At 43.1% G+C, this 24,940-nt stretch overlaps 1 protein-coding gene across 2 annotated transcripts in view; it reads right to left on the bottom strand.

Moving 5' to 3' along the window:
• Nucleotides 1-3,560: 3,560 nt before the first annotated feature.
• efnb2a (ephrin-B2a) overlaps nucleotides 3,561-24,940 on the bottom strand; it is a 32,172-nt gene continuing 10,792 nt past the window's right edge. For both annotated transcript variants that reach the window (XM_050048358.1, XM_050048357.1), the window contains 4 exons: nucleotides 21,819-22,102; nucleotides 12,016-12,108; nucleotides 9,293-9,403; nucleotides 3,561-6,373 (listed from right to left, as the gene is read on the bottom strand). In XM_050048358.1, the coding sequence (XP_049904315.1) occupies nucleotides 5,967-6,373; nucleotides 9,293-9,403; nucleotides 12,016-12,108; nucleotides 21,819-22,102 (895 nt within the window). In that variant the 3' untranslated portion in view covers nucleotides 3,561-5,966. The remainder of the gene's footprint in view (nucleotides 6,374-9,292; nucleotides 9,404-12,015; nucleotides 12,109-21,818; nucleotides 22,103-24,940) is intronic.

A 24,940-nucleotide genomic window follows, 5' to 3' on the forward strand; every position in this document is an offset into this window, starting at 1 on the left:
TAGAAACTGGTGCTCTGACTGAGAACCAAACCCTGCATTTCTAGGCATTGTCTTTTTTATCGTATACTTGACAGGAAATGGAGAATAACATGCAACAAAAGCCCCAATGTGGATAAGGTGGTCAACATTTTAAACTCTTAGGTTAGAAGGGCATTGTATACCTGTGTCTTTAAGACCCTGACAGCCGCTGCTGTTTTGCTTGGGCGTTGGCATCAGACGCGCATTTCTCCACGCTGGTCGACAAGCGGTTCTGCTCCCAGCTGTTGTCTCCGTCACCCGGCTTGACACATTCGCTCGCAGCTCGCGCAGAAAATAGACCAGACGCCAAAACGATCGCTGCAGGGCGCGAGCTGGTCACGGTCCGGCGCTTCGAGGCTATTCGCAGCGCTTCCGCGGGCGGTGTGGCTACGGGTCAGAGAGGGGGGGCGAGCGAGAGGGGGGGCGAGCGAGAGGTCTGCGGTCGTTTATAACGTAATGTTATAGATAATTGTTTTATGTGTTTTAATGTGTAGGTATGTAAATGTTTTCAAAGACGTTTATGTTGAAATAAAAATACCTACAAGTAGTTATGTTTCCTTGTATTAATACATATACAAGTATGTTTCCTTGTATTAGTTTGCCCTCTTGTGGACATAATGCGGAAAAAAAAATATTCGAATGGTTCGAACCTATGAGTTATTTTTAGAAGGAATATTCGAACGTCATTTTTCAACAATTTTGACAGCCCTACTGCACACACATACCATTGCTGCCTGAAGAAGAGTTTGACTAAAAAACGCATCGCAGAGTAGCAGAGTGGACTACATGTTTAAGCCCGTATATTTTTTTTGGCCTGCCTAACGCTGTTTGCTGCAGATTTGAGCCATTAAAGGATGTGTTCTTTGCTTCACAGTGGCTTCCCTCATTTTTTCTTTTTCTTCTCCATCAATTTTAACCATCAAAAACTGTCAAATCTTTCTTTCACAACTCCCCTTACTTTATGGAATTGCTATATTAAATTGCAGCAATATCTCTCTAATGCTACAGCACATACTGTTTTAAGGCTATAGCGTGCCTCCAAAACTGTGGCAACAGTCTGAGGAAGGTCCTCTACTGGGGGCTGGAGCCTATCCCAGCTGACATTGGGCGAAAGGCAGGGTACACCCTGGACAGGTCGCCAGACTATCGCAGGGCTGACACATAGAGACAGACAACCATTCACGCTCACATTCACACCTACGGACAATTTAGAGTTATCAATTAACCTAATCCCCAATCTGCATGTCTCCTGGAGTGCCTGGAGAGAACCCACGCTGACACGGGGAGAACATGCAAACTCCGCACAGAAAGGCTCCCACACCCAGGATCGAACCTGCAACCCTCTTGCTGTGAGGCGACAGTGCTAACCACCACACCACCGTGCCACCCCACATTTATCTCAAAATTTTTAAATAATTAGAATTTTTAAATAACTTCTCTTTTTTTTTTTTTTTTTTTTCTTCTCAGAAACTGGCACTCAGTAACATAATGTTAGTTCTTCATGGTTCTCTCCTGCAGTCTGACTGGATGCTGTCAACTTGTTCAAACAAAATGGATCTGGAGAATTAAGTGTTGACTTGCTGGGAATAAATAGAGTTAACATTAATTGATTCAGGAAATAAAGGGGAATGAACTGATTTTTAGCACACTTTTTAAATAACATACTTTAAAAACTTTGGGGCAAGGTATCAAGTATTTTTAAGTCAAAAGGCCCAAGTTTAAGTTAAGTCATGAGCCATTGTTGTTAAAGTCCAAGTTGAGTTGCATATCTTTTTTGATTTTGTCAAGTCAAGTCTGACTCAAGCCCAAGTCATGGGACTTGAGTCCACACCTCTGCTGAATGGAAACAAATCCCTACAGCAGGTTCCAATATCCGGTGAAAAGACTGAAACCAGAAGAGTGGAGGCTGTTGAAGCAGCACATTATTGCCCATGGTTTTGCCATGAAAAAATATTTGAGTGTCTATACATGTTTAACCATGTGGTATATTAGATCTGGTGTCTTATTTCAGTTCTTATAAAAGTAAACTGTTTTATGTGCAAATGTGATTTTAAATAATTTCTGTAAATGACAGCACAGCCACAATGGGACTAAGGTGTTGGATTGTATGAAGCCTCTCCACAGGAGTGATTCTACACTCAGATAAATAACATCCAAAATAAGTAAATGGAACTGTCATAACTGTTTTACTGTCAAGTTTTGTGAAACAATAAAATGTAGACATTATTTATTCATGCAGTCTGAAAACAGAACAAAGCATCACAAACAGACGGCGTGTCCATAGGAAAAACATTTTATTGAAAAACATTTTCAGTTTGTAACAGACTGGTGGAATGTGTGTCATTTATCCTCACTTTGAACTTGTTTTAAATTTTTGAATGTTAAAACCATTTTTTCACAGCCTGGCCATCTCATACTGCAAGGAAGGGGAGAATAGGGCTACAGCCACCCGGTAACCATGACATGACTGAAGAAAACCAGGGGTAGACAAACAAACGATGCAAATATAATACTGTGTTACTTACAAACTGGACTGAAGTTAAATCATAAACAGAACAAAAGAAAAAAAAAAGAAACTAATTCAATAAATATTTATGGTACACACTTATGGCACAAATATGCAGCAGTCGGTTTGGCAACTTTTCTCTCATTTTTTAAAAACCAAATTACCATGGAAACAGTGCAAAAGGGGAGGGAGTGGGGAGGACACGGGCTTTCCATTGAGCGCTAGCTAAAATACATAGCAAAAAATTCAAATTTTATACAAAACATCTTACTTTAAGAGTTCATAAAAAAATGTTTTTATTGGGTTCTGATCAATATTTACATAAGCTATTTCCCAAAAAAGTAGTATGCTCTGTTTTACTGAAGTGTATTCCATTTTTTCTGTACTTTTTTTTCCATTTACTTTCCTAAAAAGGTGAATAAGGCTATTGTAACAACCCAGGATCCATATACAATACAAACATTAATGTATTTACAGTTTCTTACCTACAGAAGTACGGTGCAAAATTACTGAGTCAAGTGACCAAGGGCTGACCATACGAGCAAGGCATTTTACAGTAGCCTGAGGTGCTTCTCCTAGCCTTTGTGCTAAGACTCTCACAGCATTGCTACGTCATTTCATAACAGGATGGACCAAACCTGGTCAATGTTGGGAGAGCATTAGTCGAGTGGCGGCTAAGAAAAGGACGTCAGATTCAAAGAAACTAATAAGATTGTCATATTCTGCCGCAGACAGACAGCAACTAAACAGCCATTTCTTTGTTGTATGTGTGTCTTTTTTCATCTTCTTCTAAATACCTGTTCAGGTGTGATATATATGCTTTTAATGGTTTCATTTTTCACAGTTTACCTTTTGTACTACGGCACATAGTTAAAACAGAAAAGGTTAAAATAATACTACAAATAATGCAGGAAATAAAAACTAACAGCAGGCTTGTGTGACATATTTTGCTAGTTTTGTGTCATTTGTTTGTTGTTACATCTTTCAGTGGTTAAGAACACTTTTCCATAGGTGTTTTTTTTTCTCAGAATTGATTAAAAAAATAAATAAGAATTGCATATTTGCAGATTTTGTAGCCTCTTAGAGGCACAAACCTCAGATCATACAAGGCTTGGCTTTTCGGTGAAATTTGATGTTCTTTATGAACAAATGACTATGTTGACGATGGGCTGACAACTTGCTCCGGGAGCAGCTTAAGTCACCATTATGATCCTAGGCCTAAGATATTAATGAATGTGATGTTACTGAAATATAGACTTGCTCAACACGCACACACACACACACACACACACACACACACACACACACACACACGCACAGAGAACATGAAAGGTGTGTATGAGGAGAATCGGGGGCACTGGGTGTTGATGATAATTTTCCTTTGGGAGATGCTACACTGAGTGAGTGTGGGAGAAACAGCTACTCTGCCCTTGCGTACACCAATGTGAGCTATTTTGGGTCAGACAACTCTACTCCCCTCAAGGCCGAGGCCCAGGCTGCCCTCCCCTGGTCCTTTTTCCCAGGAGTCCTGTGTCTCTAGACCAGAGCTCATGAATATGTGGGACTCAGTGGGTCGAGAGATATCAAATAATCAAAAACCTAGATTGCATAATGTGCACTTATACCATAATATATTAACATTACTTCTTCTCCATACCGCCTGACAACACCTGTGCTCTATGTGTCTATCATAAATAAATTCTGCTTTTTATTTCATTTTTTTTTCATCTTCGTAATGTCCTTTTTTAAATGTACATCTATTTTGTAAAAAAAATTAGAAGTAAATCAAAAACTCACAATATGGAAATGCTAATGGAGATTGAGAAACAGTGACAATGTAAGAGGATGTCCCTGTGCTTTTTTTAAAAAACAAGAATAGGAGAGCACCGGTCACACTGATTTTGGGCCCTTAGAGCACCCTTAATCATCATTGGAGCCCCAGGAGTAAACATTACAGTACCTAGAGCTGTTTTAACCAGCTATGCTAACCTCAACTACATCTGGGGCCTCTTCTTCTTCTGCTGCGAGAGAAAAAAAAAAACGGCAGTAAGGCGAATTGGATTTTTTATTGCCTCTGACACATTCCCGTTTGCAAAGCCCAGGTTCTAGAGAAGTTGAGGTGAGCCCTCACTACTAAATCTGACGGGATACAGCTGCTCTCCCATATCTAGCTATCACTGTGTCTCTGACTGCTGTGAAGAGTGGAGGTACCAAGAAGGGGTTAAAAGTGCTGCTCTATGTGTATGAAAGTCCTCCACTCTTCCCAGGAGCCTCCTGGGCAGACCTGACATGCGAGAGGGTGCAAAATTGAAAAAAAAAAAAAACACAAAGAAACTCACTCTTTCTTTTCACGGTCTTGCCACTCCTGGCCACTGTTGGGTCACTTGTGTTTGAACGTCACATACAATATGACATGTCACTAACAGAAAAGAAAATCTGCGTTTGAGCTATGCCAGGATATGAAAACCAGATAAAACCAAAAGCAAGATCAGTAAATGTTGACAGTACAAAAAAAGGGAATCTATTTTTTTTTCTTAGAACCTTCAAGTAACATCTGAGAGAAGTGATTTGCTGAAAATCTGGGAATGAGGAGAAATGGTGTAATCCACACTTAAACCCAAACAGTTCACATTGACTGGTGAGACAGTGTGTCTGTGCGTGTGGGTGAATGTGTGTATATGTGATGGTGAGCATGTGGGTGGCAGGGTGAATGGGTGATCTCTGTGAGTCAGTCAGGAAAGTCCCGGAGAGGATCGGTGTGAGAATCTCTCTCCTATTCCCTTGTCTGACTGGAAAATCCACAGAGTCTCTCTGGCTAGTCAGCATCAAGGGAGGGCAGCCATTTTGTGAGTTCATGGTCAGCCTGTATTCTCCTTTACATCTCCTCCTCACTCGTTTTTGTCTCTTTCCCTCTCTTTTTCGAAGCAGTAGTCTCTCTTCAGGAGAGGCAAAAAATTCTTTCCCCTCCTCCCATGCCAGTAAACCTTCACGTCCATTCATCCATACATCTGTCCATTCCATCCGAGAAAATGAAAAAACACGCTGTGCATCTGTCTAACTTTCTGATCCCACAACACTCAGCTCCCCCAAAATGCTGGCTGCAGTGCACAAAACAAGACAAGGAGCAACACTGGAGAAACTAGAGATCGTCCTCTCTTTTTCCCAAAAGCCCCAGGGAGCAGCAGCAGTGGCAGCAGTTGCCTTCTCTCTGGCCCTCCACCCATCCCGTCTGCACTGACTGGGACCAAACCAGAGCGACAAGGTATCCGCAAAACTTTGATAAAGAAAAAGTAGTGACAAAACATCAGAGGTGAGGAGGAGGAGTCGACAGAGAGAGAAAGAGCGAGAGTGACAGCGGGTGTGCTGGCGCCGCCAGCCGAAACTAAAAACCCACTCTGCCCGGGATTGTTCCAGTTTGTCTGTTGCTTTTAAAAGTTCCCCCTCAGACCTTGTAATAGATGTTGGCCGGGCTCTGAGGCGGCATCTCCTGAACTATGTAGACTGGGTGGCCGTAGTCACCGCTGACCTTCTCGTAGTGTGGGCAGAAGACGCTGTCAGCAGTCCTGAGCGGGATGATGATGTCACTGGGCTCTGAACCGTTATTGTTCCCACTGCCTCCGCTCCGTTTAGGTGTGGCTAGGGTGCTTAGAGAAAGCGTGGCCGCATGCTGCGGTGAGTGCTTGCGGTGCCGCCGCCGGTACTTGAGTAACAGCAGTACCAGCATGATGATGATGATGATGAAAATGACGCTGCCTGAAGCGATGCCGACGAAGATGGCCACCTCAGAACCGATGACGCTGGAGGACTTTCCACCGTTGTCACTGTCGTTACTTTCTCTGGGTGCTACACCTGGGAGACAGAGAGAAGCAAAAGTGAGTAAAATGACTTAATCAGCTTTTTGTGCTTTAGTTATACAGTGGAGTTTATACCTGTTTTACATGGTCACACCTGAGGAAAAACTTCACCCACAACATGACCATTTGTATATCAATTAGTCATGCCCTGTTACGTTGAATTCACAAAGAAAATGGTCAGGTTTTAAATTTTGATAGTTTGAGGGAAAGATTTGAGGGAAAATGCTGCATGTTTGGGAAGTACTGAACATATGAATGGATAAATGAGACTTGGATTATACTGCATGAGTTATGTGAGAGTTTGTTAACAGAAGCTTTGATATAGTTTTGCTGTTGTTAAACATTGCCCCCAATCAATAAATTAATATGTTTGCCATTTCCTGTGGAGGCATGGGAGGAAAACAACATTTGCCTTCATGAATGCAAGGTAACATGGCATGACTAACTGATTTACTCATGGTCATTTTATGGGTGAAGTATTCCTTTACAGGTGGACTGAAAAGCCATTACAGAGACAGCTGAAACACGGTACTTGTTTAAATAGGCATACACCCTCTTTCCACAAAGCTATATGGTATAGCACCGATATAGCACTGTATCATGCACACAAAAAGTGATTAAAGTCATTGTGTCAAGAATAAACTAGAATTACTGCTTTGTGGTTGTATGCCTCTGCAAACCACCAAGTTGCAGTTGAAGTTTACATCCATGTCTGTGAAAACATGGATGCCTCACACACATCTCCCCCCCAGCAGCACAGAAGATCTATACAATCAACAAAGTTTCAAGGTGGACACCAAAGACTAGTGTCACCAATTCAGTATCTGACCAAATGTCTCCCCTTCTGTTCTTGAGATATCATGTTGAATAATGGCCAGAAAAGTGTTTTATGCAGAACATTATGATGTTACAGTGAAGCTGACCTTTTCGATATAAAATGCCATCACTTCAGAGTGTTATGGCCAAAAACATGTTTTGTCAGGTCAAACTGACCTTGACCTTTGACCACCAAAGCCTAATCTGTTCATTCTTAAGTCCAAGTGGACATTTATGCCAAATTTGAAGAAGTTCCCTGAAGGTGTCTTTAAGATAATGCATTCATGAGAATGCGATGAACAAGGTCACAGTGATCTTGACCTTTGACCACCAAATTCTAATAAGTTAGTCCAAGAAAAAAAAAAATAAAGTCCCTCAAGACATTCTTGAGATATTGTGTTTATGAGAATGGGACGGATGGACAGACAACCTTAAAACATAATGTCTCTGGCCCCAGCTATCACCGGACCGAACCGATTCTAGACAACCCTTGTGTGGAGTGGGTTTAATTAAGGGATCGTCGGTTTTAGCAAGTTACAATAATGTATTCTGATGCACAATTCTGACATCAGGAAAGTGCAGGGGAAGGGGGTCTCAGATGCTGTTTGAGGATCTAAAAACACTTGAAGCTTACTGAAGCAGGAAAGAGAGGGAAGCAGAAGCAGTGTTTTTAACAGTCTTTTCCTGCCTTTCCCTTTCATTCTTTACAATCTTTTCATCGTGTCACAGTAAAGGTGTAGGGAACAGGCCAGCAGCACAGTGGGCAGAGAGTGAGGCCTGCCTATAGAGAGCTTTTGTATAAAGGTCACATTCGATCAGTGGCTATTCAAATTCAGCTGGTGAAGACTGCAACCTTGAAACTAGGGCGATGCGCAGCCTGATAGGAGATATACAATGGCTGGGGTAGATTTGGGCAAATGGCACTTAGATAAATTACATTTTGAAAGACATAAAAAATAACTTAATTTTCTAACTAACAGCCCCAGAGGGAAGAAAATAAGAAAGAAAGATTTGATGTCATTGTGAGACATCAATTATGAAAGCCAAGCTGTTCTCTGACTCCCAGCGATGGACATTCTGGTTCACATCCAGCACTTCGAGGGCGGGTGTGTTCCATTCTCCCCGAGACAGGAGCGTGTTCCCTGAGCAAGCAGGATTACTGTGTGTCCCTGTCTTCCACTGTTCTCCTGTGGGCCTAAACGTGTTTTTGCAGTGGTAGGGGGAGTGGATACAGGATGGCAGGAAGCCCAAAGCAAGGACCCTTCCGTTGTTTTACACGGGGATTATGCTGCCTCAGACTCTGCCCATAGCACTCTGACGCCCATATGCTCCTGATGGCTGGCAGGATGGAAGGATGAGACATAAAAAAGCAGGGGAGGGGACAGGAAAACAGAGAGAGCAAGGTCCTGATGTCTGCAGAGATTGGTGTCAGCGTGGATTTAACAAGCGGAATGACAGATCTGCATGCTCAACGAGAGAAAACACAAAGAGTCATATGAGGCCACGCCCTCAATGAGCCAGGAATGGAGGACTGTTAATATAGGCCAGCTTGTTTTTGTTCTTGGGCTATTCCTCCTTCTTTTTTTCTAAAAACAGCTCACTGCGGAAATTGCAAGTCTGATTTTCTCCTTGAAGAGATTTTTAACTGCAATATAATAGCAGAGATACGAGTGGCCTGCACGTAGCCGCACGTCTGTCTGAGTTGTGTTTCGCTGCAGAAACAAGTGTGTGGCTGTACTAAGAGCGGGTCTTTAAAGAGACGGGAGACAGCGATCAGATCATTTTCTTGAAAATGTCGGGTTAAAGCTGGAATGGGGCCAGCGTGGAGATACCTTATAAGTCCTTGAGAGGCCGGAGATGCCTATCAGTTTTATGGGCAACATTCAATTACTGGCTGATGAATCGCTGACCTTTCTTTCCTTCACTTTCACACACACACCTCAGTGACTCCCGCAAACACACACACTTACTTACTTACTTAGCGCTATCTGCTCTTAGCTGGTCCAACAATCGCTCACCCAAATGCCAAATTGTTTCGATAAATCCTCCATTCTATTACCTATTTCCCAGGATTTAAGCTGCAAATAGTTGATCTCACCTGGTTTCTCCAGCACATCATTTGGATTGTAGGCCTCCTTGCCATCTGAGTGCTTAGGAGAGTAGGGTACTCTGGTGGGGTTGTCTTTGGGTGAAATAGGGTCAGAGGGATCTGAAAAAATGCAAATAAGATGCACAAAAATTAATGGGGAAGTATTTTTCACTTTAATGTATGTCTATGTTGTTCATGCTCAGAATTTTTGGCTGGATTGCAGAATGCAGGGCCAGCCCTAAATACATTAAAGTCTGTCAGTGAGTAAGTTATGAAGTCACACCATTGGTCGAAGTTAGTGATGATGTAAGTTTTGGTGTTTCCTCATTGGCTGTTGCTCTTTCGAAATGAATAGGCACTGACTGGCTGACAGACCTGCAAGCGCTGAAAGTCCTGTATTACTGTATTCCTCATTTTCTGTAACCAGTGTAGCATGATAGCATGGTGGAATTAGCAAACTAGATAACCAGATAGTTGCCACATGAGTAAAATTCAATGGCATTGTTAGACCCTTGTGTCGGAGTCTTCAGACCCAAACATTTTATACATAGCCCTGGATCTAAATATGTAGTTTTTTTGTTTTTTTTCCCTAAAAAATAAGAAAAGGCCTCATAATAATAAAAAGCCCCAGATATAATAATCTGTCTTCATTCATACTTATACTCATACTCATACATCCCACCACTGTAAAGATATGTACATTTAACTTAACTCTAATAAATACATTTTTTATAATAGCATTAAAACGCATTAAAATAGGGCTTGTTCATCAAAAACATTTCCCAGGAAAGGATCCCCATGGAACCCCCTACAGAGGTTCGTTCTCAAATCCTAGAAACACTCCTGGTAAAATTTAACAAATACATATTTCATGTGCATTCTCTTGTCACAGCGTAGAAAATAACATTGCTGTTGTCAGATTTGTTCAGCTCATTTTCCATCCGCACTGTAAGGTAAGCATGATAGCATGGTGAAATTAACAAGCTAGCTAGCTAACTAGCAAGCAACAGTAGAAATGGCAGTTTTGGTAGGAGGAAAGAGAGGATTACCTCATTAATTTGTTTGAGGAACAGCCACGTCTTTATGAAACAAGCCTTAAAATGTATGAATAGCGTTATTGAGCATTACATGTTACTATGCAGGAGCGGGTGCCACCACCATTCTGAGAAAAAAGTGGATATAAGATGTCGGAAATGGTGCAGCTACTGGCTGAAAATTCAGCCCCCCATAGGACGTTTTACAAACTATTATTATCAGCAGAACTTGGCTCTGATGATGGCTGATAGCTGTGCAGCCTCCACCAGTCCCATAAGGACATAGGCTACATCACTGATCGTAGCTAAAGAGAAGAGGATTGTGTGAAATGACCATTTTCTACAGTTTCAAAGAAAGCAGGTCTCTTCTGCTGTTTAACTTAAGTGTACTGATTTTAACATGTATTATACATTTTTAAGTCTGTGACTGAATGAATGTTGTCGCTTCCTGTTACAAATTAAAATCATTTCATACATGGTCCAGTCATATTCTAGGTTATGCCCTTTTTTTGTTTCATGTCAATCAGGTCGAATCTTCATCCCTGTTGGTGTTTTGTCTTAGTAACAAACTACATGTGAATACCATGGAAACACAAAGAAGAAATTTCCTACTTTTTTTTTTTTTTTTTTTTTTTTTTTCAAAAATCTGAACCTCTAAATGCTTCACCAGCGCACCTAGCGGCCACATTTTCTTCTTTTGTACACAAGGCTCTTCATGACCTAGATATCATTGTAATCAACCATAAAGAGGAGCTAATGGGTGTTTGTGGTTCTGCTATGAGTCCATTTGGTTCTAAATGATCCTTAAATGTCTGTCAGTTTATGTGTTCTAACGCTGAGCAGATTCAAAAAGTCATGCTGAATTGTGGAGTAATTCACTGTGCATCTGATGTTATAATCACTCTCTGGTTAAACTCTGTGCACCGTCAAGCTCAGCTGTACTAAAACCACACTTAATAGTACATTTCATTTAACAAAGTCACTGATTTGTAAGCAACTCTTGACACAAGCTGATTTTCAGTACTATTAAGCTGCAGAGCCAGTTTCCAGGCCTGTTCAGCACCTGTTCTTTTCTTCCTCTGAGTGCAGGGGCTTCGATTAATTCCCTGACCTTCAGCGATTTTCAATAGCACTGGAGTTGGTGTTGACGAGAGGGCCAACCCCCGGAAATTACCACTTTGGGTTTCAGCTGGGCCACCGATTTATGTATAATTATTGCTATGATTAAGAATAGGGTCCTATCTGTCTGTGAGGGGGGCTTACTGTGCATGTGTGATTCAGATGCAGTGTGTAGAATGCCCACTCAGTGGTCAGTGAGTGTGTGGGTGTCACTCATATATATGAAAATCACTGTATGTGTTAGTGTGCCTCTAAACTAGATTTACATGTGTAGAAAGCCTTCTAGTTAAAAGAGTGTATAACAGCAGATGCTTTCAGTGCATGTGTGCATGCAAGCATACGTGATAGTGTGTGTGTATGTTTCAGCACATTAGGCTTTCGCTATATTACATCTCCTGCCCCCTTGCAGCCCCAGGTGTCATGGAGACGATGGAGCTGTATGCTGCACAGCCTCCTATGACCTTATTAGGGCATTTTCAGACTCTCACACAATTTTGTACAATGTACTAGCTCTGCATTGTGGCTGCCTGCTCATGCCTGTAGGCACTCACGGCCGTAATTCAATAATACAATACTCACTTTGTCCCACTTTCATGATTATCTTCATGGACTTGGTCTTGCACACTCCCCCCTCCTGGTTGTCGATGCCCTCCATGGTGCCGTTAGATGTAGCTACAGAAGGTGCAGAGAGAGAAGGACAAGGTTAGAATTAGCTGTCACTGCGAGCATCTGGTACAGGAAAGATGTGTTGGGGAAACTGTGTTGTCGTATATGCCTTAAGCCTATCTCAGAAAAACAGACAGTTTCCAAAGACAACAGAGGCACTGAAAGCTTTCCGCTGAGAAAGGATATGAGTCATATCCCCTTTAATAAAATCACAATTCACCTGTTCATCACCTCAGACGCTCCACTCCAGAGGAATATTTCACATCCCCAAAGTCAATTAGCTTGAGTAATTGTGACTGTAATATCTCTAACTGTGCTGATGGGCCTCATGAAGAAGGCAGTAAAGGGAGGTGAGGAGAGGGGAGAGAGAGGGAAACAACGATGGCTGCCACCACAGCGGCCATCTTGGCAGGCCGCGGGAAATTCGGCGGCTTATCGTGCATTAGCACTAACAACCCTCCAGAGAGAGGTAGCCCGTTATTAAAGAACACACTTTTGGATTTTAAAAGGCCTCAAATGCTCAGATCTAAAAGCCAAACTTGCTGCCAGGCTTAAGAAGAAGGAGAGACCTGCTGACAACATGAAAAAAAAATATTCTGGGATGTAAACAGGAGGGGATGAGGAATAGTTTAAAAAAATAGGGCACTTTTCCAGGTAGTGAAATTAAGGGAACAGAGGGAGGTGATAAATACCTCAATGGCCCTTAGATGAAAACAGCTTAAAGGATCTAAAAAACATTTAAACACAGCAGAAAACAGAAGTGCACTGCTAAACACTGTGTTTAAGGGACAGCAGCAGATGTTTGGAGAGGAATCTGGAGGGGCGGTGCAAGACGTCCCACATGAGACAAGAGGAACAAAACGGGCCCTGCAAGCAGATGCTGTAAGGGCCTTTTAAAATGGAAACAGCACTTGTGATAAAAGACATCTCTACTTGTGTCAAACTTGTACACATGCGGCCCACACACACGCAGACAAAATGCAAAGGCCGCCCTGCCAAAGCTCAATCAGATGGATGCTTTCAAGCCCATTAGCTGCCGCTCCGTCTTCCTGTTCGTCTGTTATTTATCTGTGCTGCCCCTGGAGGCTGCTGGGCAGAACTGCTGCGACCTCGGATCATGAGTGGGACAGGGAACAGGCAAGACAGGAGGGAGGAAAATAGGGAGGTGGGGGTGGTATGGCTTGTGGTCTATCAGGTCAGTAACACAGAGGCTAACGAGCTGCCAGGGCTTAGCAGCTTGGCTTCCCGCCAGCGTGCAGTGGCCCGCATTCACTACGACTGCCCCCATCACCACACTGACCCCTACCCCCTCCCCTCTGCTTCCTCTCCAGCCTCTCCTCGTCTTTCCCCTCCCTTGCACAACACCCCATCATCCCCAGTTTCCTCCGCTCTAGGGCGGCCACCTTGTAGCCACCACCTTCTTCCCTAAACCCCTTTACCCCTGAACACACTCCCTGCAACATGTTACCATTCCTGCAGCACGCAAAGCTTTTTCATCAACCGCGTGTGAACTGAAAGGCAGGTGCTGAGATCCCAATTGAAACAGCTTTGAAAAATGAAGCTCTGCATAGTCTTCCTCCTCCTCCCAGTTGCCCCTTTTTCCTTTTTTCCTTCCTTTTCCACCCGCCCAGCCACCAATCATTTTGATCCGAATCCCCTTGCTTCAATAAGACGGTGATGGGAGCGGACACAAAGAGCATGTTAACAAGGACTCCCTCCCTCTCTCCCTCCCTCCTTCCCACCCTCTATCTCGCCTCCTCTCTCCCCCTGTCTCCTTCTCTAGCTGACCTATGGCTTTCCAGTGGAGACCGAAAAGCACATTACAGACAAAGCTCCTTAAAGGCTTGCGCCCCTGTGCCTGTACCCGCATGTGTGTTTATTTCAGAAACCTGTTAGCACAACACACATAAATTTTACAATCCTGCAGGATGTCATTAACCATTTTGACAGTGTTAACTTTGTGGAGTGATTGGCATGATGATGGTGTGCAGTAGTGTTTGAGGCATTTGTTCCTGAGAGGTCAGAATTCACAAGGTGTGGAGGGCCCTGAACTGCAAAAAATTAGGTTTGACACACATATCACTACGTTTATCACCTCCTTTCTTCATTCTCTCCCCCTTTCCCTCTATTTAATCATTTAACACATCAACATCCATCCACACTGAAACAAAAATGAAACAGAAAAATCCTCCTTGTCAAGCCTCCAAAAACAGATCTTTTTTTAACTTGGCCATAACATTTCCTTGACATTTAAGAGACGTGAAAAAAATCCTTCGGTCTGGTGTCATTTTAAACTTAAATTCTTCTTCTCCTTTAAATGCTAAGTAAAACACACACTCACTATGCCAAGGCTGCAGCCCCGGTAAGCCTGACTTGGATTTAAACAGAATGTGATTGTTGAATTGGCTAAGGCTGGCTGAATGACTTGGCCCTCCTCGGCCCAACCAGACAAGGCCAGGCTGGACTGGCTGACACACTAGCTGGCTAGAGTTAACCAGCAAATCCATGATGCTGGGGGGAACACGTTGGAGGGGGAGGAGGGAGGGAGATAGACCTGGTTCATACAAGGCCCTCACAAATGGATTTCATCAGCAGCTAACTGGCATTACAGCACCCAGATAAGACTTGCAGACTGGGACGGGGGGAGAGAGGTGGGGGAGTAGAAGAAGGAAAAAGGAGAAAAAATAGTGAGAAAGATTAACCCACTACTTCAACTTGTGTGTGACCTTCTGCAGGGACCCAGAGAGAAACAGTGAGAGAGAAACAAGGAAGGAAAAAAAAGGAAAAGCTCCGTCTGATTTTCCTTCACCATTCACTCCATCTTGACTGTGAATTACAGAGTATATTTTCTCACTGCTTTCCAACTGACAGTGTGGTTAAGATGGGTGTTTTGGGGCTGAATAAGACTGGTCCCATACACACAAACACATACACATACACAAATGCAACAACAGGCTCCAGCACACACACACACACACACACACACACACACACACACACCTGCAGCCACACACATGTTGCATGTAGTCTCAAACAAATGGCAGAAGTGTGCCAAAGAAGTGTCCTCACTTTGAGTGTCTGCCTGTGTCAGAGCCACCTGTAAAATTAGCGCTGGCGTATACAACACACACTCCAACCACAATCTCACCCCATCACCGCGTCGTAAACACACCACGTCGCCCCACCCGTCCTCACCCTCCTAAACTTAATTTAACCTCCTTAACTTAATTTTCGCCTGTTTATCAAATCAAGAGAGTGGAAAATCATCCTGTGTTTAACGAGACAGTCAATTGTGAGCTGCGATCCAGACAAAGACTGTGGGCTCCATTTCCTGCTTCCTACTGATGGAACTCGCAAATAGCAAGAAAAAAAACCCCAGTACTACATATCCTAACTGTGATGGCATTTAGAGCTAGTTTAATGTAACAGTCAGAGTGGTGTGAGTGGTTCATAGAATTTTTTGGGAACGACATAATGTCCTTTTTTATGGCAATTAAGAGAGAATTAAGGGGTTGAGCATTTTTACAAATACTCTGGTAACTAACTTGCAGTCCAGTATCTTGAGCCTTGTAAAGTTTCACTGTACTTGGATGGAGTGTTTGTATCTTTTTCTGAACTTGTCAATAAATGATTTGGACAGTAAAGGTAACTTGTAGAAGTACTTATAAATTACACAATGTATCACTAAGGGCCGATTCATTCAAGGCAAGAGTCCAGTGATGGCACTTTTTTTGAAAACCTTTAATAAGTTACAGAAAGAAACTGATGAAGCTGAGGCTACCATGCATGATGACCATCAGCAGCAATTTGGAGTTCAGTATCTTTCCCAAGGATACTTCAACATGCAGACGAACCACTCTACCTCTGAGCTCTGAAATGTCAGAAAGACACCACAACGATGTCTGTGTAAAAGGGACAGCTGGTAGGCTGAGATCACAGACAGGAAGGGTGTCACATTTTGATGTCGTATTATGTGTGCAAACCATTGCTAGAAGATTTAAAAAGTAGCTGATAGCAGTTAGCAGCTCACTGAAAGAAGAAGGAGAGCAGCAGCCAAAAATGTGCACAAATTGGGAAAACAATAAGGTCCAGGAGCTCCTTACCCTCTGAGCTGATTAGGAGATCAGCCGCCATATACCAGGGACAATAAATGATTGTTATTGCCACGTTATGCCATTGTTATTGTTAAGAAAGCGCTGCTGACGCGTCTGTTGTATGTCACAATAGAGGCCCATGCTGTTGTGTTTCATGTGCTGTCATGCCTTTGTCATTTGCGGGATGCCTGCATGCTGTCTAAAATCACATACTGGAATGGCATGATGTTCCATGTAAAAACGCAGAGAAAAACGGCATAAAGAATGGACGTTGTAGCAGCCCTATAGTGCAATTTCTGTGTAAAAAGAGCGTATGCCTGCTAGGGGGCCAATTAGAATTGCCGAAAATTACTTGCAGTGATAAAGGTGAGGCTTGTCACTGCTGCCTAAAGTTTATGGGAAAGTCCTTCCTCTCCAGATCTTAAAGATAATGGATGGAATCTATGTCAGATGTCATATGAACAGATGCTAGTTAGAGTCAATGAGAAAGTGAGAACTTTAAGAGGTCATGTGACTGCCTTTTTACTCACAGCATTGCTGGGGCACTGTGATACTCTGATTGTATTTTTATTACTGCTAAATGTTCATTTTGGCTGTTACATATGTGCATTTATCACACACATTTGGCTTTTATATAACTTAAATTAAAAATATTGTCTGTTTGTGTATGTTTAAATAAATCAAAAATTATATTACAAAAAAAGAAAAAACACACTTCTGAAGGTGCTTCACTAACACAGATACTGATACTGTCAGATACTGTCGGTATAATTGATACTCAGTGCACCACAAACAGGCAATGCTTGGCCACTGATAAATAGTGGAATAGAGCAAAGGCATGGCAACAGGAGACTGAAGAGGCATCTCACAGAGACAGATAGGAGGGAAGAGGAAGTGTATTGCACACAGCAAGAGGATCTGAGAAGGAACGGATGGACGGAGTGAGGAAGTGTCCCAGAAAGAGAAGAGGAAGAAGAAGAGAGACAAAGGTGGCTATGATGTAAATGCCGAGCGTAATTGCCATTCGTCGGGTTGCCGTGGAGCGTGAAGCCATCATCACAGTACTGGGGTCACAAGCTGGTTAATACCCGTCACCACTGTGTGCCCTAATCGCCCATGACAGGGGGCGCCTCGGTGTTTAGGGACCCCGGTGACCCTCAGAAACAGGCCAGGGCAAAGCTGGGTCGCCGCAAATACCCAAAGCTGTCACCACTACCAATCTCAATTCTGTTTTCTCAAAACACAAACATTTCTAATCCATTATTGAAATCCACTTAAGTTTAAATAAACACTCAATTATTACAGCAGCGATAAGTGGTTTAATTGCAATTTTGGGTGGAAAATGCACAGTTCAACTGAAAGCTGTGGCAAAAAGTTTTCAGCCAAGCAAACGCATAGCAGCAGCGACTGTTGCAACTCCATTATCATAATGTGATAATAATGTCACCACCAATCTAATACAATGAACCTGGATGTATTAGGGTGAATAAAGAACTGATAGTTTCAATCAGACAAATCAGACAAAAACCTGAGAGTGCATTTTAAATTCAAATTTAATGAGAGGAATTTTCCCCTTCAGAGCTCACGTTAGATTCAGTCGACAATCAGAGTAGCAGGGAGGTGACGGGACTATTTTCTGTTGTGACTGAGGCAAAAGGTGATTAAAGTCTTGATGAAATTTCACTGTGCATGTCTGCTCTGACTGTAAATTCAGCCTTGTCCTTCTTCTGCCCTCTTTAGCTCATCATCTCTCTCTCTTTCTGTCTCTTGCTATACCCCCGTTCCCTTTGGCTCTACTTCTCCTCTCTCTCTCTCTATCCCCTCCTTCTCTCACTCTCTCATTAGCTCTCTTTCGCTTTCGTCACTCTTTCTGCCCCCTTTCCATCCTTATTCATCTCTCTCTCCTGGCCTCTGTCTCCCTCGACCCCTCTCTCTCTCTGCCTCTTTAGCTCATGTAATCATCCAGCTCACTACGTTCTCGGCTGCAGGCCATGCTGCCGCAAACAATCACATCAAACTCATCTGCTCTCAACTGGAGCAGCATTGTGCGCGGCCACTTTAAAAAGGCACACAGGAGTATGCGCACACACAGACGTGTGCATGCACAAAAAACACAAACGCGCCCACGTGTAGGCGCGGTGACAGAAATCTGCAGATATACAGCAGCCCCCTTTCTACACACGCAAGCAAACACAGGGCACAGTGTGCAAATTCACAACCACACACACATATGAGCTGACCGTGTAATGCACGCAGACTTACACAAGTGTTTTTTTTTCACCGGCCTCCTGTCAGTCTCCACTACAGCACAGTACAGGATGAGGTAGTCAAATGCTGAGGCCTGATGTCACAGTTGTTTGAATGGGTGGTTTTCAAGTTGGGGGGTGGGGGGTCGAGCATCTAATCTAAGTCTAGCCTTGGCACAATACTCAACACAAGGCAGCGCTAATCCAATTGGTTGAGACTCAGATCCGTAGCATTGATGTGGGGGCCTTGGCAATTGTGAGAAGAAATGGAGGATTAAACGCTGGTTAATTAATTACGTATCGAGTGCTCACTCCAAAAGACTAATGAAATCCTCACGGTGAACTTTCTGAGGCGGTGTCACACTCTGATGGATCTTGGACAGCACTGCTGGAAGGAAAGCGGGGATCGGGGGGACACACTTACACACAAATAACAAGATGGAGATGCTTTGACGAAGAGGTACACAGGGCAAGTCAAGCCTTAAGTATATGTATCTATTAATTCTCATAGCTTATTCACCCAACACATAGACACACGCAGTTACGCCCACAGGCAAAGCTTCACACATTGGCTCACTCTGACACCGCAAGGTAAAAACAACCATGAGTCTGATTCCACCTACGCACACCTCTACGCGTTTCTCTCATTCTGTCTCTTTGTGTATGTGTGTGTGTTTGTTTGTGCTTTACTCCTGGTGTTTACCCATGCAAAGCTGGAGCTTCTCCAAGAGGCCGATTCAACAAAAAAGGAACAGCACTAAGTACACAACGTAGCACCACAATGCAACTGCAGTGGGCTGTTAAAGCTGCAGAACTGGGGCCAGAGCTAGCCAAGAAGAGGCAATTAACAGCAAAACGTGACACACTCCAATGGAGAAACAGCTCCCTCTCTCCCCTCTTTAGGCTACACATTAGCATTTTGGGTAGCTGTGAAGGGAGGCAGGATGGCGGCGGTACGGGGAGAGGGATGGAGGAGCGAGGATGTCGGTGGAAAGGGAATTTGCAAGAAGTGCAAAATTGGATTTTCCAACCCCTCTTTTTAAAGTTCCGAATTGAACTTTCCCACCGCTCTTTTTGTTCCAACTTGTCGACTCTGCAGGCTGATGAAGAGGAGGGTATTTAACATGAGGCAGTGGGAAATTAAATATTCTCGTCTACTCCGGGCGAAATAGAGAGCCACAGAGAGAAATACGTATCATAGATGTATAGATAGAGTGAGCAGGACTGTTGTGGTCACAGGGCATATATACCAGTGCAGCTGTGTGTGCACAGAGTAGCCACTTCAAGCTGTAGCTCCAGCCTCCTGAGGGACGATGTGTGTGTGCATTATCAGCATGTGTGTATGTTTGCCCTTGCAAGCATGTATCAGCCTGTGATGGTCTACATTGCATTTTCTTATCCATGTTCTACATTAACCCAAACTCATCCCCATCTTCACTTCTGATTCTGACCCATCACAATGTGATCACGTTGAGGCAGAGCACCGGGAGAACCAGGGTAAGTAAACACCAGCATCGGCTCATCAATAATTAACTGCAGCGTTTGGGTGGAGGGAGTTGAGGAGGAGACGAAGGGAGGGTGATCGTGTCTGCGCCTCTTCAGTCAGAAGCCTTTGTAGTCCTTGAGCACACACACACACAAACCACATCTAATGGTTTGTTCCTCCTCTGTAGGTGTGGATGCTCAAGCATGTGCATGCTTGTACATGTGTATTTATTTGTGCATCCACCAGGTAGCCCCACATGCTTTGTTCCCCACCAAAATGTAGTGTCATTTTGCCTGTGTGCTGTCGTCAAGCATTTAACCTGTTATATTTCCTCCAAAATATTTGCCTGAGAACGTGTCTCACCTGCAAGACCACAAAAGTACCTGTTAGACTGTAACACAGTACGACATGCCCCGCCATGCAAATATCCTGCAGCTATGACACATTAGTGACAGAGCAGCCACTGTTGCATGTTTGCTTTTAAACTAAATTAAGTGGAACTGAATGGGCATATTGTGTAGGTGAACCTGTTTTTCTGAAACAGCTGCTTGCTGGTTCTCTCTGCGGGACTTCTGGGTACTGTGGAGCGCAGAAGAACATAATTCACAGGAGTCGGCTACTGCAGGCAGTTTAAAGTGGGATTTATACAGTACAGTACAATCAGTTGTTACCTTGCACATTTGTTTTGCAAAATTTAACTTCCTCTACCACTATAGACTGTTTGGATAAGAAGCAGTATTTCCTGCTCATCTTTTCCTCTCATCACTCTCCTTTCTTCCCCTTCCTTCTACTCAGTCAGAAACATGGCCTTCCCCTACTGTGACAGCTCACAGATGGCTGTGGCAGAGCCTCACAGATGGTCCAATCTGCGGCACACCCCCCATCAGCGTCACACAGATGGTTCAGTCCACCTCCCATGTTTCAAACCAGGGGGCCGCAGCTAAACCCCATCAGAACTTCCTCCCAGGATGGCGTTAGTACATCAGAGGCAAAGCAGAGTGGCCACACCGGCACCATGAGACTGAGGAGTAGAGGCTACTAAAGCTCTCATAGCTAAGGACCAGTATGCTTCAAAGCTGTTTGTACTGGGTATAAAGGTATTCACCGGAAAGGTGTGGGATAAGGGGGATTCAGATGCTGTTTCACGATCTGACAGGTACTTTGTTTAAAGCATACAGAAGTCTTTAAACGTTACAAATTCCCCTTGCAAAGTTTTCCTACAACCTTGAATGGCGTGGCTTTAAGATTCCCATCTTCTCTTCTGTACCTTGCTAAAGACTTGAGTCGTACAAGAAGCAAATCCAACAGGAGGAATATTTAAGAACACTACAGAGTCCTTTGAATGGACTGCTAGCATAACTTCAGATGGACTAAATGTTTACTTATGTGTTTATATCTGTAGGATCTCTAGGGAAAAAATATCCTTTTGATAACCTCAATGCCATTTAAGGAGCTCTCTGCGTTATCTGCCAATGAAGCATCTGTGACTTTCCCCATCAATCTCAGTCTCAGCTTCGTTTACTTCAATTTATTTCCTCAGAATGTCCATCAACAACATCTAAGAATGTAATATATGTAGGTGGAGAGGCCAACAGTGAATGCATTACTGACGTACAAGCAAGAACAAGTAACTGACTGATGATACTAAATGAGTCTCACAAGGATGATAAACAAAACTACTATCAGGATAGCAAATTAACACCTCTGTTTGACCACTTATTGACTGGAGGAAGAACACTGCAGAACCACACGACAAACTTGGTCCACAAATGCATGGAATGTCAGCAACAGCTGGTTTTTAAACCTTGCCAAACTGTTTAAGGCTGTGTCCCCCCCTTAAATTATGCAGGGCCTAATTTATTATTGCTTCAGGGTAAGACAAGTACTTACAGATGATGTAGTAGTCTTTCCCCCTGAAGAACTCCAGGCCCCATAGATTGGGGCTGAACTCCTGAAACTTGAGGGTGAACTTGACGTCCTGGTCGGGCTTCACGCAGTTGAGGAGCGGCGTGTCGGCCTTGGTGATGGTGCAGCTCTCCAGCTGCTCCCTAGGCACCATATATACCTTGTAATACTCCACGCCATCTCCGACCCCACCATCCACGCGGGGGCACACAATGTCCAACTTATCCCCGATCTGGGGGTACAATACCACTCCTTGGCCTGGCACGAATCTGAAAAGGAGACGTAAGGAGGCGGGGAACAAGAAGAAGAAGAATATTAGTTAGCTGCAGAAAAACAGATGATAAATCATTCATTATGCATCGCGGATTGGAGTGTTTGCCATTGAGCCTCTCCATATCTTTCAAAAAAAGAGAAGTCGGCTTAATTATTGATGTGGTAATTACTGATTGGGTCCATTAATTTTAGATGATGAAGGATAATGGCGGAATGTGTGATGTGTGTATATGGGTGTGCACATGTGGTGCAAAGTGACCCCATATCTGAAGATAAAATCACAGCTTTTCTCCAGCATTGTGGCAGCAATGGAAAGAGAGAATAATTAACCGGATAAATGAGGAAAAGGCGACGAGCTTCCCGGATGCCAGGGAAATGGGCAGAACAGCTTTGGCATACAAAACAGAAAATTAAAAAACAATAAAAGCCCAGCTTGGTGAAGCAAAATCACAACAACAGGAACAGCAGCAGAAACATGCACACAGATAGAATGAAAGCCTGGAGGGGTTTGTCTGGGAGTGTAGTTGAATCTCCCTAAATTCTTCCCAAAAGTAAAATAATGTTGCCATTTAGTCTCTGAGTACAGAGAGCCCCTGCAGCACTCCTGTGATTGCATGCACACTCACACACACATTCACAGTTGGAGCTCGAGTTGGAGGTGAAACCTTGTATTTATCTGCTAAACCAATTTGCACTACGCTTGAATACTATTTGAAATGTTAACCATGGATGCCCTGGAGGCCCTTTATGGCATACTGTGAAGACTGGTGCAAGTAAATAGACAGGAATGCATTGCTTATTCGACCACTGAAAATGATGGGAATATCTAGTGCAAGTGTTTAGTATTAATGTGTTGATCATATGTACGTAAGGATGGGTTTCTAGCAAAAAGGGTCAATTAAGATATTAATCAGCTGACAGAGAATTGGTTGGAAACTATTTTGATAACTGAGTAATCATGCAAGTCATTTTTCAAGCACAAATACCAGTCATTACCTAGTTTCCCTTCTAAAGAGTGATTTGCTGCTTTTTTATGTGACAGTAAACTGAATATCTTTGGGCTTTGGATGGTTGGTCAGATTAAACAAGGTGTTTGACTACTTCACCATGAACTTTCAGGAATTGTGATGACAATTTTTTTTACAACTGTGACATTTAACAAACCAAACAATGAACTGATTCAGAGAAAATGAAAAATGAAGGAATGAAAAATAGTCTGCAGATACATTTAAAATAAAAGTAATTGATAGTTGCAGCCCCATTGTAAATTGCAAATGTTTGACATTCGTGTTTGATGGGTGACTTTAATTGTTGATATGTCATCAAAATGATTAATGAACCTCTGATAATCAACTTATTTTTTCAGCACCAGTTGGTTCCTTTTTATCCTCTCCTGTTATTTTATCTTTCAGTCACACCCATTCTTGTATGTAAAATAGGGCTGCAACTAACAATTATTTTCATTGTTGATAATCTGAATATTATTTTCTCTATTAATCAATTAGTTGTTTGGTCTATAAAATGACAGAAAATGGTGATATAGATATTCAGAAAGATATTCAGTTTACTGTAATACAAGAGTAAAGAAACCAGAAAATATTCACACTTAGGAAGCTGGAATCAGATAATTTTGAACCAACTTAGTTAATTAATTATATATAATTAGATGACTAAGCGATTACTCTGATCAATTCACATTGCAGCTCTAATGTAAAATGTATACTACATTCAGCATCTCCAAGTGAACTCTGACTTCTTTTCCTGGAAGAAAGCACAGAGGAGCCTGAGATCGTCTCATTACAAAAGCAGTGAGACCGAAAACAGCACACTCTTCTGCTCTCCCAGTGAGGCCTGACTACCAGCGTCAGGCTTTTACTGTTTTTTTTTTCTGACTACAAAGACAGCCACCACAGGGCGGCAGGGGAGCCTTCACACAGGGGATGGGTGGCAAGGCACAGTCGATTCATAATTAACAAAGAGCACTAAATGAAATAGTGGGGGGGAAATACAACGCATAATCAGTTTACATATATATATATATATATATATATATATATATATATGTATATATAAACATACTGCCTGCTAGTTCTCAAAGAAACATTTTTTCTTCTTCTCCTCTCTATCTCTGTCACACACACTCTTTGTCTTTCAAACGTTCAAATGCAGACACATACATTATTTTTCCTTCCTTCTCCAACAGCATGCATCATCTTGGGCGCACAGATATGCACACCAACACACGCGCAAGCTCACACGTGCACACGCAGGGGCTAACTAGGCCGAGTGAATATTTTTTCTGCCCCCTGGGGACACACTCAGTGGTGGTACAGTGTGTCCAGTGACGGACACAGGGGGAGAGAGAGAGAGAGAGAGAGAGAGAGAGAGAGAGAGAGAGAGAGGAAGGCTATGTATGTCTATGCATTGCAGCGCCATCTGGCATCATCTTTGTGTGTGTGTGTGTGTGTGTGTGTGTGTGTGCGCGCGTGCGTGTCGGGATGGGGGGTGGGGTGGGGTGGGTGCCGTTGGGGGGGCAGCGAGAGAGAGTGCGAGAGGAAAGGTCCTTAGAAAAGCCTTGGGGGCTGAGCTTCTCCACAAACACTGTGCAGCTGTAGGTGTATGCATTAACCACGTGTGTGTGTGTGTGTGTGTGTGTGTGTGTGTGTGTGTGTGTGTGCATGCGTGCATGCGTGCGTGCGTGTGTGTGTGTGAACATGGTTGGAAACATTCATTCATGTGTGCGAGGTGGCATGTGTGTTTATACAGGGGTGAAAGCATGCATGCATGTGCTTATTTGAAATGTGTGTGTGTGTGTGTGTGTGTGTATGTGTGTG

The sequence above is a fragment of the Epinephelus moara genome, chromosome 7 (genome assembly GCF_006386435.1).
Source record: "Epinephelus moara isolate mb chromosome 7, YSFRI_EMoa_1.0, whole genome shotgun sequence".
Lineage (NCBI taxonomy): Eukaryota > Metazoa > Chordata > Actinopteri > Perciformes > Serranidae > Epinephelus > Epinephelus moara.